This window comes from Rhipicephalus microplus, chromosome 7 (genome assembly GCF_043290135.1).
Source record: "Rhipicephalus microplus isolate Deutch F79 chromosome 7, USDA_Rmic, whole genome shotgun sequence".
Classification (NCBI taxonomy): Eukaryota; Metazoa; Arthropoda; class Arachnida; order Ixodida; family Ixodidae; genus Rhipicephalus; species Rhipicephalus microplus.
Window position 1 is genome coordinate 97,296,847 of NC_134706.1, and position 17,746 is coordinate 97,314,592.

At 47.3% G+C, this 17,746-nt stretch overlaps 1 protein-coding gene across 4 annotated transcripts in view; it reads left to right on the forward strand.

Annotated features, from left to right (window-relative positions):
- Positions 1-3,285, forward strand: part of LOC119179129 (uncharacterized) — a 62,660-nt gene extending 59,375 nt beyond the window's left edge. For 2 of the 4 annotated variants that reach the window (XM_075869514.1, XM_075869515.1), the window contains 2 exons: positions 1,058-1,102; positions 3,115-3,285. In XM_075869514.1, coding sequence (XP_075725629.1) covers positions 1,058-1,102; positions 3,115-3,266 — 197 coding nt within the window. In that variant the 3' untranslated portion in view covers positions 3,267-3,285. Of the gene's footprint in view, positions 1-338; positions 475-1,057; positions 1,103-3,114 lie in introns of all 4 variants that reach the window. The other 2 variants (XM_075869517.1, XM_075869516.1) reach the window with 2 other exon arrangements.
- The last annotated feature ends 14,461 nt before the right edge of the window (positions 3,286-17,746 follow it).

The window sequence follows — 17,746 nt, forward strand, 5'->3', positions numbered from 1 at the left end:
CGCCCAAAGCGCCTACTACTGTACTTTTAGGCAGTCTATTAGTTTTCTCACTAGTATTATAACGCAAAATTTAGCTAGCTCAGCAGGATTGGTGAAACATTGACAGCATTAGTCAGATTCCGATATACTGAAATTTGGTTGAATATTCTTAAAAAGCATGCTTTGGGTGACAGCAGGAATTGTTACTGTACATTCTACATATGATGAGAACAAACGTACAATGACACCAAGAAAGTTCATGGATTGTTAAAAGTATTTGCAATGTAAATGTGAAGAAAGAAAAGTGGAGAAAAGGTTAGTACATACCTTTTTATCAACTTTTCGTTCTTTATTTTTAGAATACACCTATAATAACAACCATTATACCTTCTCACCATCAATCCCTGATGGCAAGAAGTCCTCTGAAAGAAGAGGACTGAACGCTGGGAGAGAGCAAAACAGAGAAAGCACACACACGAAAAAACAACAACACTTGTGCGTATGTCTTCGGTGCTCTCGTCTCTTTTTCACGCAGTTTTGTTGTGATTTTTGATTTTTCCTATCAATAGTTTGTCTAACAAAGGAAACAAGCTATTAACTTTATGCTTTTTTTCTGACATTTTACTAGTGATTGTACATTACGTGGTGTCGAAATTTGTACGTGACACAACACGCAAGATTGTGCCCATTGTCTGTCACGGACACTGTCTCAGCTGTTGCAAGGTATACCGCAACGCGGGTGTGTGGCCAACAGCACACAACATGTTGCCTTAAGATCATTCTGTTCCTGTAGCTGCACAATGGAGCCTAAGATCAATCTGTTCCCGCAGCTGCACACGCAACCAGCACTTGACGAGAAAGTGTCCAGGCTATGCGATATATAGAATGCTGCACATGCTGACAACTCTAACTGTGGCGTTCCGTACGCTTGGGACTTCCCTTACGCATTTTTCTTCGAGGAAGGTCTTTCACCTACCGTCGGTCACTCTACAGCTTTACACATGATGGGCACATACGGTGACGATCGGGTTTTTATACTATTGCTACAATATGCAACAATTTTTGAAATATTTTTCAGAAAATACACATGAATGGGGAAACAGCACTCGTCCATTACCAAAAGGTGAGGTGTACGTTGAAAACTTTTCAGTGATCACCACTGTAACGATTAAATTTCATAGAAACATAGAAAAAAAAGCTTTATAGTTCATTTTCGTGGAGGTAGGGAATCCAACGGACTTAGCTTGGAGGCCAGCCCTCGACCCTTTGTATGGGCTGGATCTAGAGTTCGAGGCTAAAGGAGCTCAAAACTTCCTCCCACACATCAGGCGGAATATGCATACAAGAAGCGATTCCTGGGTTTCAACGTGGAGCAACTACAATGGAATAAGTAAACACACAGTAATAAGAATTCTGGCTTTTGGTTCAGCCTTATAGGTTCACGTGTATCGAAACTTTACTGCGAGCTGCTATTTTCGAATATAAAATTTCTCATTGAAACGCGGAGTGAAATGCCCTGACTATCACAGTGATTGGCTGATATATTGTATACTGTAGCCTTATTGATTGATATGTGAGGTTTAACGTCTTATAACCACCATTTGATTATGAGAGACGCCTTAGTGGAGGGCTCCAGAAATTTCGACCACATGGGGTTCTTTAACGTGCACCCCAATTTGAGCACACGGGCCTACAACATTTCCGCCTTCATCGGAAATGCAGCCGCGGCAGCCGGGATTCGAACCTGTGACCTGCGGGTCAGCAGCGGAGTACCTTAGCCACTAGAACACCATTGCGGGGATATGTACTGTAGCCTGCGAATGTAGCTTACTCTGCATCCTGTATATGCTTGTGTGCTATTTGACGTTCTTTTCCATCCACGTGTTATTGAGCTGGTACAGTAACCTTTATATTTTGCATCCCATAGCTGGTATGCGCGTGCTATTTCATTAAGCTCATTTATGCTGGACACTAAAAGCAAATTGTGCTGCACGTAGTGCTTGTGAGCATATGGTAGCCAAAAATTAACTTGAGAGGACTCTGTCACTGCGATCGACAACGTTAATGATGGGTAAAATGCACGGCTTCGCCTAGTCTTTGTACTTGCAGGTGGTGAATCGCACTTGTGGCTTCGTTTATTGCCGCGTTTCGGCTTTTTAAAAGGAAAATCATGAAACATTCTGAGCTTTGTGATCCGATTTGAATTGACAAGTCTAAAAGAATTTGGTGTTGAAGCGCTACCACTGAAAATTAGCTGATTTTTGTTCGTGAGAAAACAACTTCAAGCCACATGAACACACACGGAGCCAGAAGTACAAGATTACAGAAATGAGTGAACTACCCATCATTCCCATGCTCCCTGAAGTGCCACTCGTTGCAGCTCCCATAGACACGAGCGACAGAACTCCCTGGGTTGTATATTTAGAAAGCTCTATGCTTATGTGCAAGTTACAAAGGCATTTTCTTCCTCCTTCAATGCAAGATTGTGAATAAGCATTTGTAGAAGATTGTTATAGGTACTTTTAAAGCCCTGAGGTCCTACAGGCACTGTTAAATCTTTCATACATGAGTAAAATATATGGTTGACTTTATTACAGGCCACCTTTCTTAGTCTGCAGCCAACTCAAAACATTCAGCTAGGAGCCGCCGTGCAAGTCTAGTGGTTAGGGCACTCGGCTGCTGACCCGCACGTCGTGGGTTCAATTTCTGGGCGCGGCAGCTGCATTTTCAATGGAGGCAAAAAGGCTGTAGGCCCATGTGCTTAGATTTGGACGCACGTTAAAGAACCACAGGTGGTCAAAACTTCCGGAGCTCTCGACAACGGCGTCTCTCCTAATCATGTGGTGGTTTTGGCACGTTAAATATCATATAACCATCAGTCAATAAAAATTCAGCCAACTCCATTGCTTCGGCTACCTAATACGTAAATGCACCTTATGAGAACAGTAGAGTTATGAAATAGAATTCTTTATAGTTGTTTTCTTCGTGTTTTCATGTGAACGGGCTTATATTAACTCTGTCTAGCTGTTATTCTCTGTTAATTTTTTTCTCTAATAAAATGTAGATAGATAGATAGATAGATAGATAGATTTTTGATGTAAAGTAGGTAAATGAATGTGTTATGTATTCTTTCAGCCTCTTCGCAGTGCGTTCTCTGGAGGCTAGCACGTGTTTCAAATAGGCAGCGTGATCTGTGCAGGCAAGCCTTCCGAAGACATTGCAGAGGATATCGCGGACATAAATTTGTTTACACAAAAGATAAGTGCAGCTCCAACAACAATGAATAAAAGTTCATATCCAGGTCAATTACGAATGAACTTCATGAAGTATCTTTCATCCGCACTGCAAAGCTACCGGATTTGTTCGTGTGACCAAAACAAAGACAATTTCTTATTTTTCAGTTCCACATTATTTTTTGCCATGAATTTAAAAAAAATTCCAAAATTTGTTGCCTTGTTCACATTAGTGTGCCTGAAACACTTGACTAAGAAACATTACTTCTATTATTCACGCGTACTTTTCTATAGATATTGCATAATTTCACAGCACTTTCAAAATGCATGAATGAAGCCCCTGCGAAAAGCAATACGGTGACAGTTTTGTTTTAGAGTGGATGCTCTGAGACGGATGGCCACCTATGGTGTAGGTGTAAGTTTGTTTCCGGGAAAATATAGCCTTCGCTATTCATTTGAAATGTTAACAGTCAACAGTCGGTCACCGTAAGCTGTAGACCACCGCGGCGGGCCGAGCTTGGCAAGGGTACCGTGGCTAACTACTGCTAATGTGCACATCATGGGCACTATTCGCGGGAATTAGAACAGCGAATCACATTACCTATCGAACCACGTGAAAGAGTTCCCCATAGCTCGCATATGTAGTGTGATGCCTTATTTGGTACATATTGCCGCGAACGTAATAACAGACCGCGACGAAAATACGTCTTGCTTGCCCTCATACCAGGACGCAAAAAGCCCTCTTCTTTCTTCCCTTCCAAGGAATTCCACCTACAGTTGATGGCTCATACCCATTACCTGTGACATTACTCCCTCTCCTCGAAAAGCATCGGCTCGATGCTGGTAATGAGCATTGAGAAAACAAATGAGAAAAAAATGCTATCATGGAACCCAACAACTCCGTCGTAAGGGAGAAAAAAAATGGGCTGGCGTCCTAGAAGTACTCAATAAAGAAAGGAGTAAGTACACAAGACAATAAAGAAACCAAAGTGACAAAAAATAGTCATTGCATGGTAAGTTAGTCCACATTCGATGGATGACGCGAGAAATATGGCTTGAGTCTTGACACGTGCACCACATCACTTTGTGGAAACCGAAGGGAACGTCTTGAGGCGCCCTCAGGGAGAACTTCATACGTAACGTCACTGAGTCGGCGCAAAACTTTGTAAGGACCGAAGTAGCGCCGAAGCAACTTCTCAGAGTGACCACGCTGTCGAATGGGAGTCAACCCCCAAATTTCATCGCCTGGTTGGAAGGTAACCTCTCGGTGTGTAAGAATGTAGCGTTGTGCGTCGGCAGTTTGGCGAGCCTGAATACGGCATCGGGCGAGTTGACGGGCATCCTCGGCGCGTTGAGCGAACAATTCAGCGTCCGTGTTGAACATGCTCAAGTTGTTGGGAAGGAGCATTGCGTCGAGCATTGTGGTGACCTCTCGACCATGAACTAAGCGAAATGGGGTGAAACCTGTACTCTCTTGGACTGCTGTATTGTAAGCAAAAGTTACGTAAGGGAGTATATCATCCCAGTTCTTGTGATCAATGGCCACATACATTGACAGCATATTTGCAATGGTCTTGTTCAACCGTTCAGTGAGTCCATTTGTTTGAGGGTGATAACCCGTGGTTTTCCGATGTTCTGTACCACTTAGTCTCAGCACTTCTTGAAGCATCTCTGCGGTGAAAGCTGTACCACGATCAGTAATTATCACAGCTGGCGCTCCGTGACGAAGTACGATGCTGGTGACAAAAAACTGTGCAATTTCGGCTGCGGTAGCTTTGGGCAGGGCCTTTGTTTCGCTGTAACGCGTTAAATAATCGGTGGCAACCACAATCCACTGGTTTCCAGACGAAGAGGTGGGAAATGAGCCGAGCAAGTCAATGCCAATTTGATGGAATGGTCTCTCCGGCGTTGCGATAGGCTGTAATAGGCCTGCTGGTCGGACAGGTGGAGTCTTACGGCGTTGGCAGTCGCGGCATGTGCGGACGTACTGCTTGACTGTCTTCGCGAGGCGGGGCCAGTAGTATGAGCGGCGAATTCTTTCCAATGTGCGCGTGTAGCCAAGGTGTACGGATGATGGTTCGTCGTGACAAGCATGTAAAATATCGTCCCGAAGCGAGGTCGGCGCAACCAGTAGGTAAGTAGCCTGGGTATGGTCGAAATTTTTCTTATAGAGGACTCCATCCCTGATGCAGAACGAGGCCAGCGAACGTGCAAAGTTTCGAGGAAGACTGCGTTTTCGGCCTTCGAGGTAGTCAATCAGCGGGCTTAGCTTCATGTCGTCACGTTGTTGTTGAGCCAAGTCGGTTGCTGACACAGAGGAAAGGAATGTATTGTCCTCTTCAACGTCCGCGTTCGTACTTCGAATTGGTGCACGCGAGAGACAGTCAGCATCAGTGTGTTTGCATCCTGACTTGTGAATGACGGTAATGTCAAATTCTTGCAGCCGAAGGCTCCAGCGTGCTAGACGACCGGAAGGGTCTTTGAGGTTGGCGAGCCAGCATAAAGAATGGTGGTCGCTAACTACCCTGAATGGTCGACCGTATAAATAAGGGCGAAACTTTGTTATAGCCCAAACAACGGCTAAGCATTCCTTTTCTGTTGCAGAGTAGTTTTTCTCTGCAGGTGATAGTGTTCGACTTGCATAGCCAATCACGCGCTCTACGCCATTTTGCCATTGAACCAGTACAGCTCCAAGTCCGACGTTGCTGGCATCCGTGTGTAGCTCTGTGGCAGCGTTATCGTCAAAGTGACCGAGTACAGGTGGGGCTGGGAGATGGTTTCGTAGCGTGTCAAAGGCGTGATGCTGATCATGACCCCAAACAAACGGTACGCCGTCTTTCGTAAGTTCATTTAGCGGTTCAGCGATTTTATAAAAGCCTTTGACGAAGCGTCTGTAATATGCGCAGAGTCCCAGAAATCAGCGGAGGTCGCGCTTGTTCGTTGGGACAGGAAATGCGGCAACAGCTTTCGTTTTCTCAGGGTCTGGGTGTATACCGGCATGGATGACGACGTGACCAAGAAATTTTAGTTCCTCGAATGCAAAGTGGCATTTCTCAGGTTTGAGAGAAAGTCCAGCTGTTCGAATCGCCCGAAGAACTGCCTGTATGCGCTGGACGTGCTGCTCAAACGTGTCCGAGAAGACGACCACATCGTCAAGGTAGACAAGACACGATTGCCATTTTAGCCCAGAAAGAACCGTGTCCATCATTCTTTGAAAAGTAGCTGGTGCCGAGCATAAGCCGAAGGGAAGGACCTTGAACTCGTAAAGTCCGTCAGGAGTAATGAAGGCGGTCTTTTCGCGGTCGCGCTAATCAACAGATATTTGCCAATAGCCGCTGCGCAGATCTATGGAAGAAAAGTAACGAGCATTGCGAATGCGGTCCAGCGAGTCGTCTATTCGTGGTAAAGGATACACGTCTTTCTTTGTGATCTTATTCAACTTTCGGTAGTCGACGCAAAATCGCAGAGTACCATCTTTTTTCTTTACTAACACAACAGGGGACGCCCAGGGACTGGTCGATGGCTGGATGACATCGTCCTTGAGCATCTGGTGGACCTGTTGGCGTATAACGTCTTGTTTTTTTCGCGAGACTCTGTAGGCATGCTGTCGAATGGGTCTCTCGGTAGGCTCGGTGATGATACGATGCTTGGCAAGCGGTGTTTGGTTAACTTTCGAAGTCGTAGCGAAGCCGTCCCGAAATGAGCCGAGTAGCTTCAAAAGACGTTCACGTTGTGCAGATGGTAGACCTTGGTTTACGTCGAGAGTGCTTGCAAATGTCATGGCGGAATCGTCGCACGACGAAAGAGCAGATAATGTTGAGGGACCAGGGACGTTGGCCATATCCTCAAGGTATGCCATCGCAGTGTGTTTGGTAAGATGGCGATACTCCTCGCTGAAATTCGTGACGAATAGGCAAGCGTGCTTTCTACTGGGCTGAATAATACCTCGGGCAACGCAGATTTGTTGTGCAAAAAGTAGGGACAAATTTCCTTCTGCAATTACAGCAACGGGGACGTCTTGGTCACATTCAACGTTGATAAAAAGGCTGCTGCGGGGAGGCAGAGTAACAGATTCGGAGGATACACGTAGGGCAGCCTTCGATGAGTGGGCGTTTTCCGGTTCAGGACGAAACGGGTCCTCGAACGACACCTGCAAGTCTCTTAGGTCAATAATTGCGCCGTGTTCGCGAAGAAAGTCCAGCCCTAGAATGAGTGGACGGGAGCACACAGGTAATACGAGGAAAGACCCTGTGAACGTCGAAGCACGGACTCAAACACGGGCTGTGCACATTCCAGTCGGCGTGACGAGGTGGCCCCCTGCCGTGCGCAACGGCGGTCCTTGCCAAGGGGTAGTTACCTTCCTCAGTGGGGATGCTAGGGTGCTGCTCATAACCGAATAATCGGCGCCGGTGTCGACGAGGGCAGTGACGACGTGATTATCGACGTGTACGGTGATGTAGGCGGAAACAGTCTGATGACTTTCGGAAACAACTGGAAAGTCAGAACGGTCTTCGTCGGGTCTTTGCGTCGAAGGAGGCTCTTTGACAGTTCGTTGGGACGCGGCTTCACCCCCAGGGGACGCGGTTTCTAGTTTCCCCTGTGGGGACTCGGTGACCGGCCTCTGAAAGGAGAAAAAGATGACGAGGGAATACTAGGTGACGTGGGGCGGCGAGGTAATGGCGATCTTGAAATGGGGCGTTCACCAAGGCGAGGAGCTTGCTGGCCCGTAAGGTACGCTTCGATGTCGCGGGGACGCTCACCGTAACGCGGGCACCGAGCATCAGGGTGAAAGCCACGGAGACCCAGTTGGCGGTACTGGCAGTTACGGTAGACGTGACCCGCTTCGCCACAGTGGTAGCAGAGTGGACGGTTATCGGACGTACGCCACACGCTGGCCTTTGTGGCGTTCTGCCGCGATCCAGACGGACGATAAGTTGGTGCACTCGGAAACCTTGAGGAAGGTGGCGGAGTCGAAGAGGTGCCCTGGAATGGATGGCTAGCCTGATCTATTCTCCCCATGGTGGGATCAGGGCCATGTGGTGCAGGAAATCGCAGAGCCGCCGCATAAGTTAGTACAGGGGCCTCAGGCCTTGTTGGCGCGAGTGGGGTGACCACCTGTCGGATCTCATTTCGGATTAAGTCTGTGAGAGCACTTACGGGTGGTTGGGGCCCCGCTGCTTGGAGTTGGCGCAGCTCGTCCCGCACGACGCTTCTTATGAACTCAGCGAGGGCATGCCTCTCGCTGTCAGCCCCGATAAAGCATGCAGCAGGGGTCACGTCATGGCGTTCATACTGTGACGACCTATACTGGAGAGTACGCTCCATTGTGGTTGCCTCATTTATGAACTCTGCCACAGTCGTCGGTGGATTGCGCACGATTCCGGCGAAGAGCTGCTCTTTTACCCCACGCATTAAATGCCGCACCTTCTTTTCCTCGGACATTGCAGGGTCAGCACGCTTAAAGAGTCGCAGCATGTCCTCGACAAACATCGAAACTCTTTCGTTGGGTCGTTGGTTACGAGACGAGATAGCCTGCTCTGCTATCTCTTTCCTTTCAGTGCTGCGGTACGCATCACGAAACTGTCGGCTGAACTCATGCCACATCGCAAAGGAACCCTCGTGATTTTCGTACCACGTTTTCGCAGAGTCTTCTAATGCAAAGTAAACTCTCCGCAGCTTGCGAGCTTCATCCCATTCGTTGATGTTGGCAACTCGATGGAAGTGGTCAAGCCAGTCGTCAACATCTTCATAAATGTCTCCATGAAATGAGCGTGGTGTTTGCGGCGCATGAAAAACATGCGGGAGAAAAGAATAGGCGTCGTTGGTTTGACTCGCCTGGTTGTTAGTTGAAGTTGCCATCTCGTCTTGAGAGAGGGGACCGTACTCGGGAGATGGTCCTCGCAGGCGGCGACTGCTTCTTGCCATGGGAGCTGTAGCTGTCTCCAAGTAGCTCGGTGTGTCGGCTGAAAATCTGCAGCCAAGGCGCATTTACCCAGCACCTCCACCAGTGCCGCGAACGTAATAACAGACAGCGACGAAAATACGTCTTGCTTGCCCTCAGACCAGGACGCCAAAAGCCCTCTTCTTTCTTCCCTTCCAAGGGATTCCACCTACAGTTGATGGCTCATACCCATTACCTGTGACAATATATATTATCTCGGAGATTTACTAAGTATTGTCAACAAAGAACATGAGATCTTGTCTAATATCCGAACATATTGCTATGGAGAGTATTTATTCAGGGGTCGTGAGTCCGTCGGAGAGCGGGATCACAGTGCACAGGGCACACAGAATGCCAGACAACAGGGCACGCCAGGCTAAGCCCCACAACACGATTGTCGTCGTCTTCTTTCATTAGATGTCATTAAAGCTGCTCCGCTTGAGAGGTATTTCTACGACCATGACAATGTTCTGTGACCACGGAATATCTTTTTCAACTCATGGGGACTCTGCTGACGAATTGGACACTCCTATATTATGTATGAGCTTGTTGTTTTGCACAAAAATTGTCGCCACATTCTGGCCAGTTGATCACATCGACAACTGCAGCCTCTTACAAAATAAACGATCTGAGCACAGCCTCCACAATACAACATGAAATATCGAGTAATATTTTGTAGTATAAGCGTACGTTGCGATCGGTCTTAAGAAGCTGTGAATACGACGACGACTACATAGCATGACCACACATACTTTACAAAAAGCACACATGTTACTGCGCCAATTTCCTTAAAGCCAGGTTGTGGGTACATAGCAAGTGCGACAATTACCGCCCGTACTTTCTCGTGGTTGAAATCATGTTTTCCACTACACAGACTGCAATCATACGCGAAATCTTCCCCGACACTAGCCACTTTCAGTTTTATGGATAACATAACAATCCGCATAGCAAATTTCTCTAGCAATAGGCGTTTAACTCACACAGGCTGAGCTTAAAGGCACCCTTTTTATAGTGACCTAGAAACATGCGCAGGCATAATGTTATTCTTCGTTCCTATTGCTTGGTCAATAAATCTCACTTGTTAGAAAACATTTGTCTCCTATGTTTCTTTTCCTGTGTGTGCATAATGTTCTGCACTGCTTTTTCAAACTTTCATCAATTTCAACTCATGCAACTTTCTATCATATTTCAAAGAACATTTGTGTAAGCATTGTGTCAGGCATTGTGATCGGCAAGTTTGGCTCGTGAAGACGATAACTAACCTGAATAATCACCTCATTTCATTTGGTAGATATCTTCACAATATTTTATCATTTAATATTTTAATGGTAGTTATGATATACTTCAAAAATATGTTGTGCATGATTGAATAGATGTTATTTTTATTACACGTTCTTCTAAAGTACAGTGTGAACTTCAACAAGGAATAGTTGTGTAAATGGGACTATAAAGACTTTATTGACAAACAAAACTAACCAGATCAAAGTTTTATGATAAGCATCGCGCAACGCTCCAGCCAGAGTCTTGCCTTCATCAGGAATGACGGTACAGTTTGATGGAGGTCAGCTTTATACAGTTTTGAAGGAGAGAGGGTACGCGAAGAAAAAAATTCAAATATCATGTAGAACCCCCCCGCCCCACTCCAGGTCACTCTCCTTGCGGTTTTTTTCCCTTTCCTTTCATTTCCTTCGCTTTCCTTTACCGACGACCAGCTTTAGGATGACCGCGGTCTGCAAGTACTTCCTTCCACTAACGTATTACTCCCAACCAGATGGCACCGCATGGCTCCGCTTGTCCGTGTAGGGGGAAAAATGGCAGCATATCCGCGGGGTGAATGACGGAGAGTGGGGCAAAGCATCCGTGCGTCCATTCGTTCTTTCTTCCGTCCGTCCCTGCGTCCGTCTGTGTGAACGTTCGTGCGTCCACACGTCCATTCGTGCGTCCACCCCTGCGTTCATCCATGCATCCGCCCCTGCGTCCGTCCGTGCGTCTGTCTGTGTGTCCATTCGTCCATCTGGTCAACACTCCAAGTACCACCATCTCACATCTTTTCATCATATATGCGTCCGTCTGTGTGACCGTCTGTGCGTCCATCCGCCCGTCAGTGCGTGCATCTGTTCCTGCATCCGCACGTCCATTCGTGCGTCCATCCCTGCGTTCGTCCATGCATCCGCCCCTGCGTCCGCCCATGTGTCCATCGGTCCGTGCAGCCATCCGTGCGTCCATCCGTGCATCTGCCTGTGTGTTCGTTCATCCATCTAGTCAACACTTCAAGTACCACCATCTCACATCTTTTCTACATATATGCGTCCGCCTGTGTGACCGTCCGTGCGTCCATCCACCCGTCCGTGCGTGTGGCTGTTCGTGCGTCCACACGTCCATCCATGCGTTCGTCCCTGCGTTCGTTCATGCATCCTTATCTGCGTCCGTCCATGCGCCCATTCTTCTGTGCAGCCATCCGTGCGTCCGTCCGTGCACCTGTCTGTGTGTCTGTGTGTCTAGTCAACACTCCAAGTACCACCATCTCGCATCTTCTCATCATATATCCCGCATATAGAAGCACCACCATTCAGTGGACATTCCAAGGACTAACGGAGAGGTGACACACGCACACTTTCTCACGGCTTGCGCTTGTTGTCTACTTCCCGCGTTCAACCACCTCGAGTTCATGGTATATACTAGTTCACTGTATTCATGGCACTGCGGCCCAACGCTCGCTAAACCTTTCTAAAACCAAGGAGGTTACGCACAGCGAGTATAACTTAGCAACCCTTTCTTGTCAGATAGTGCTGAATGTGCATGCCAACAACTGCTAACAGGGAATGAGAGACAGGGGAATTTGGCTTTTAGTGAACGCGCACGCTGCGAATTTTTTATTGTTCAACGACGCACAGGAAAAATCTCTCACCAGCGCCACCTTGGAGGTCGAATCGTAAAACTGGTTACGCGCGATGACTAGTACGAGGGACGAACGGGTGCAATGTCTCGACACAGACCTCCAATGTATCGAAGAAAATGTGTGTGTTTTTGATCTAAGACGCGAGGGTGCGTGGAATGTGGCTTATTAGGTTATCCACGCACCCAGATATGGGTTCAGTATTTGTACCTATGCCTGATATGATTGGTCGACCCAGGTTACCGGGCTTATAAATTTTTTGGAGGATGTAGAAGCGACCTGGACGAGGGTATGCTGCTCGCAATAGTTTGTGGTCAGTGTTGGTTATTTTTAGATGCGGAGCATCTAATACTCGAGGCTTGTAGTGCGGCGCCGTCCGCAAGCTTCCTCCTCCTTCTTCCACCATCTGTGCATCCCTTCCTCCTCTACACACCCCGCGCTTCACTCCTCCACCATCTGTGCACCCTTCTTCCTCTACACACCGCGTGCGCTTCTCCTCTTCACGAACATTCGCTAGCTGTATAATGTAGCGCGCATGCGCCGTCCCGCTTCGAGAACATCGGCAGCTGACGCGAGCGCATGCGCCGTCGCGCTTCGAGAACATCGGCAGCTGACGCACGCGCATGCGCCGTTGCGCTTCTCCCCCTTCTCGAACATTCGACAGCTGACAGTGCATGCGCCGTCGCGCTGTATATATACTCAAGGTCGGTGCTCGCTCGCTCAGTTGCCGCTCGTCGCTTGGTTTGTACGGCGCGTCGACGTCCGAGGCCGCAATGATCGACGTCCCTTCGACCAGCGCCGGCCAAAGTGTTGGCGGAACCGCAACCAAGTCGTCGTCCGAAGACAACGTCGACGTCATCAAGGACGATTGGATAGTCGAATACATGGCGTCGCGACACTCGCTGAAACGCGCAACGCACGATGACTGCAAACACCACCAGCCGACCACCATTCGCGGAACCTGCATCGACCACGTCTATGCAAATTTCGACCTACGACCGCTGCAACCCGATCCACTCACTCTTCACTTTACCGACCAAAAAGCCATCGTGCTCAAAGTTCGTCGCAATAAATAAACACCGCCCTTTCGTATACGTGTCGTACGTGTTAACTCATTTAACACCCCTCCTACAACCAGGTTAACCAATTTAGCCAGCGACCCAAGTAAGTCGCAATTTAACACCCCATTTCACAACCACGTTAACCAATTTAGCCATCAACCCAAGTAAGTCGCACTTTAACACCCCGTTAACCAATTATATGCTCCGCATCCTCCTCAGTGTTCCCCCGAGGGAAGCTGCTGGCAATTTTGTTTCTGCATCCAACAGTTTTTTTTAGTTCTGTTCTTGTTGGTGGTATGCTTCTTGTAATATGTTGGTAGTAATAAGGACTACAGTGGCTCCTTCTTTTTCAACGGGTTTTATTGTTATGTCTGTCCTAGACGACAGATTTCTCATACTCATTTTTTTCAAATTTTCTCAACTCTTTTCGCTTCCCTTTTCGTCTGTGGTATTTGTGTACTGTACCTTTCTGTTCTGCGGTGATATAAATGTCCACACACTTGTTTTGATTATTGTTAGGTGTGCAACCATTTGTTCTGCGACGGAGATTTTTACGTGTTTAGAAGTCCTGTCCAAGAAATATTCGCGCAAAGCTTCTAGCGAAGTTGTCGAGGTCTCGGAGCAAGTAAAATCCGCCAAAAAAATGTGGTTGGGCAGAAGCTTGGTGCTTTGGATAGCAGGTCTTCTTCGTCAGATGACAAATGCGTGTTCGATAGCTTTAAAATCACAATGTCACAGGGTGTGTTCATAGATGGGTGCTCGTTTTTGGGTGGATGTGTTAGTGGTGGTGATGTTGTAGCAAAAAATTTTTCGACAAATTCAACTTGCTCCTAGCCCTTGACAACTTCGCTAGAAGTTGGAGGTCATGCGAATATTTCTTTTGAAGAAACTGGTATTCAATACCATAAGTTCTACTTAGAAACTGTGGTATTCAAACGAAACGGGAAGCGGTAGATAAGCAGAAAATACACAAAACCAATGGGTTATAATTGAGTGTATTGTTCTGCCTAATAAATTAGTTAACAATATTTCTACAATTGTTGCTGTGCTGAGGAAAACTTTTGGCTTCCTAAGTCGACGCCCCTTGCCCGCTTTTTACAGATTTAGTCGCTATTCAAAAGCGCTTGATTGAAACACGTTCTGAAGCTCTAACTAAATTAGTCCAGGAAGAAAATTTCATGAGAATATATCCCAAATACGTTAGGGAAGTCTGCTTCGGAGATTTTTCGTGTGATTGTACTGAACTCACGTAGTAAAAATATTGAGTGCAGATTGAGTAATGCAGCCGTACACTTCATGGAAAAAAATGTTTCCAGCGGTTCTTTCATGCTATCATGAACATTTTTTCGATACGGTGCTTGCGCCGAACAAGTCTGTCATTGACGTGGTTTAAAATGCGCTAAGAAGCAAGACTTTATAATAAAGACGAATATACATTTATGCGGGTATGTAAATATGCCTTAACGAAACAGGAATAGTATACACGTAATGCTTGCATGTTAATTAGAGACCGCCACACACCCACTACATGTCTGTGTGTGAGTAGGCGCATGCGCGTGCGATATGCATTCTTGATGCATTCCGCATCTAATAACTTTAGGACATCTTTGGTTTGTTTTGCTTGCTGACAACCATACTGTGGAGACCTCAGTATACAGATGACCACTGCATGCTTCCATGTTTCTGGTGCGGCGGTTGAGTTCTCGCTTGTCATTCAGCGCTGTGCTGAAATGAGCATCATCTCACAGGGACAGATATAGGCAGAGCATTTCAGGTAGGTCCAATTGTTTGGAGCCTTCCCACGTTTAAGGCAGGCCCCTCATTGATTTTTGCAAGAAATTCATCAGTCAAGATATTTTGTGCACTATAAGCCAAAAAAGACTAAACTGGGGTACGCTATTGGTTCTTTAGAGGAATAAATGGGCTGCAAGCAACTGAAAGAGTTTGATAGTTACCCCTGGCACTTGGTGTATACGTTGGTCTTCGTAGATTGCCCCAGTAGGACTAATAGTTGAACCTTACGGACATATAAAGAAAAAAAAGGTGACCCTCCTTATGTCGAATATACTTTATGTTTATTTTATTTTAATCAGCACTGAAGAGGGCAGTATATTGGCCATTTAACACACACACATGTATATACATGCCCATTACTATTTCAAAATAAAACACCACAAACACTGACCACCCGCACTACACTACAGAGAAGTAACCATTGGGAATATATAGCGCAGTAGTCTGACATCCCATGTATACAGTCCTGGTGAGAGACATTTATTGGTATAAAAAAACAATTGTTATGCCTGCGAGTCGACAACGAACGTCCGTGCCTCTGAAAAAGGCAATCTGTGTCAAGGCAAGCCGGCGTCGCCCGCTGGACGCGATCAACAACTCAACGGCGCCTTTCTGGCGTGCACGTGCAGTGAGTCATCTCCGCAAGCGAGCCCGTCGAGTAAACAACTGGCGCCTTCCTGTCTAGCGGGTCTGACACAATGCCTTGCGACGTCACTCGTCCTTGGGTGCAGCCACCTGCAGCGCAGCCTCTCCAGATTTGAGGAGAAAGAAGGACGCGGCCCAGCGGCGACCTCATCGGAGGATTCGGACCTCGCGACCAGCGGCGCTTCGGGTTGGACGTTTGGGTTGGACCCGGGTCATATAAAAGAAGCCCTGCGGCGCGTCGAGAGAGACCCCCATTGACAGAGACCCATTTGAGAGTAGAGCTATGTGTTAGAGAGAAGAGCTCGGCTCTTCGAGTCTTTGTCGGCCCCAGTGCCGAATTTGTAACGCCTCTGTATATATGCTGTGCATAAACCTTGTTTAACTCACCGTCGTCTCGTCCGCTCGTCTATCAGCTCTGCGCAGAAGCAGTCGCGAGCTGAAAAACCTTCGCTACCAAACGGCAGGTGACCTTTCCGGCGGAGTTCGAAGCAGTGGCGCCTTCGGGACCGTGTTGGCGTCGCCGTCTTTCGAAACAGTGGTTGCAGCAGTGAGATTTCGAGGCGCCCTTCGTAACGTCGTCGGAGGTGCGCGTCGCAACAGAATAAACATTGATAGCGTGGTACGTTAAAACGTACGTTTTAACGTACACCGCTGAAGCACACCGATGTTTATGTATGAATCCATAAAATCCTAAACATTTCTCCAGTAAGAGAAAACGAATTTTCAGCAGCAGTATTCGATTGGGTCGGCCGAACGGGTGTTCGCAGTGCTGGTGGACGAGTCCGCCAACGCATAGCAGCGGCGCTTCAGGAAAAGTGTCGAAACAACCAGGCGCCCCACGGATATTACAGTGTCGGCTTGCAGACAGCGTCGCTGAATTACGAGGAGTATACAGCTTAACAAACACCAAAGATGCGGCTTGTGTGTAATTTTTCGTCGTCGTTATTTTGCACACAAATGAACAATAGGTTAATGCCCACTGTTCGCGGCGTATTACGTAGTGACATTGACATATGCATACTTGAAGCGACGAGACCGCTAACAGGCACAGTTCTTTTATCTTGCTGGTAAGCTGCTCACTGCACACCGCTGGCCTCACAATTATTCGTATATGCGGTGCCTTTCACACTTGATATTTGACAATGATTGTCACGTGGAGACAGAGACACACCTTTATTTGTCTTTTTATGCAAGAAACAATATTTTCTGTGGAAAAAATTGCATGCAATGTTGCCTTTGCGTGTACCAGCAACGCAGTAACACCGGCGGCCAACTTGATACCCATGACGTATGAAGCCTACTTTTCATATATATCGCTTTAAGTTGTGGGCAGTGACTGTGCGGGTGAACATTCTGCTGACGAACAGGTTACATTTATTAGCCCTGTCAGTGTTCGTAGTTCTTCGCATTGTCCATGCTCGCAGGCTTTCAGTTGTTTTCGGCCAGTTCTTGCCGCCATACTTGAAACGCGAGGGCAATTGCTGTGTGCACTGACGCGTGTTTTGAACTTGCCTCTCATAACAGTTTTCATTCGTTTCGATAGTCCTTCGCTCTCACTGTGGTCCATTGTCGATTTAACTCGTTTTCCTGATAGCTGACCAGCCTGGCCAGTGCAGTGCAGCATCGAGAGATGCTGCACTGCACTGGCCAGCCTGATCAGCATCGAGAGATGCGGCACTATCGCAGCGCAGTTACTCTTCCCGTTGGACACTGCTTTGCCGGGCGTTTGCGCACGACACGCTCTGTCACGCAATCAGTCCCTGAACGAACCGTTGGTTCGTTTGTTTAATGACTGCTATTAGTCCAACTTTGCTGAATTTCAGCTTAGAGTGTAGGATGAAATCGGTCACAGAGTTCAAGGGTGTGGAACATATTTGGTGCTAAAGGAAAGCATCACTGTATACACTGGGTACCTTTGCATTCGTTCGAGGGCGGTCTTAGGGTGAAGTGTGTAGTGCTGTTGAACATGTGTTAATGTAACCACTATCATTTCCGCCTTGCTTCCTTGGGCTGGCCTTTACGCTGGGTGCTGCAGAGTGAGGACTCTCACTATCACATGAGCGTGCTAAGGCTCCGGAAATAAAGCAAGGTAGACTTTACCGGTGTCATTTACAGCGTCTATTGTTGCTGATGGCACAATCTACTAGTCGAGATGGCCCCCTCTACCTTGCTCTTAAGGTAATTTGAGGCTTTTGTG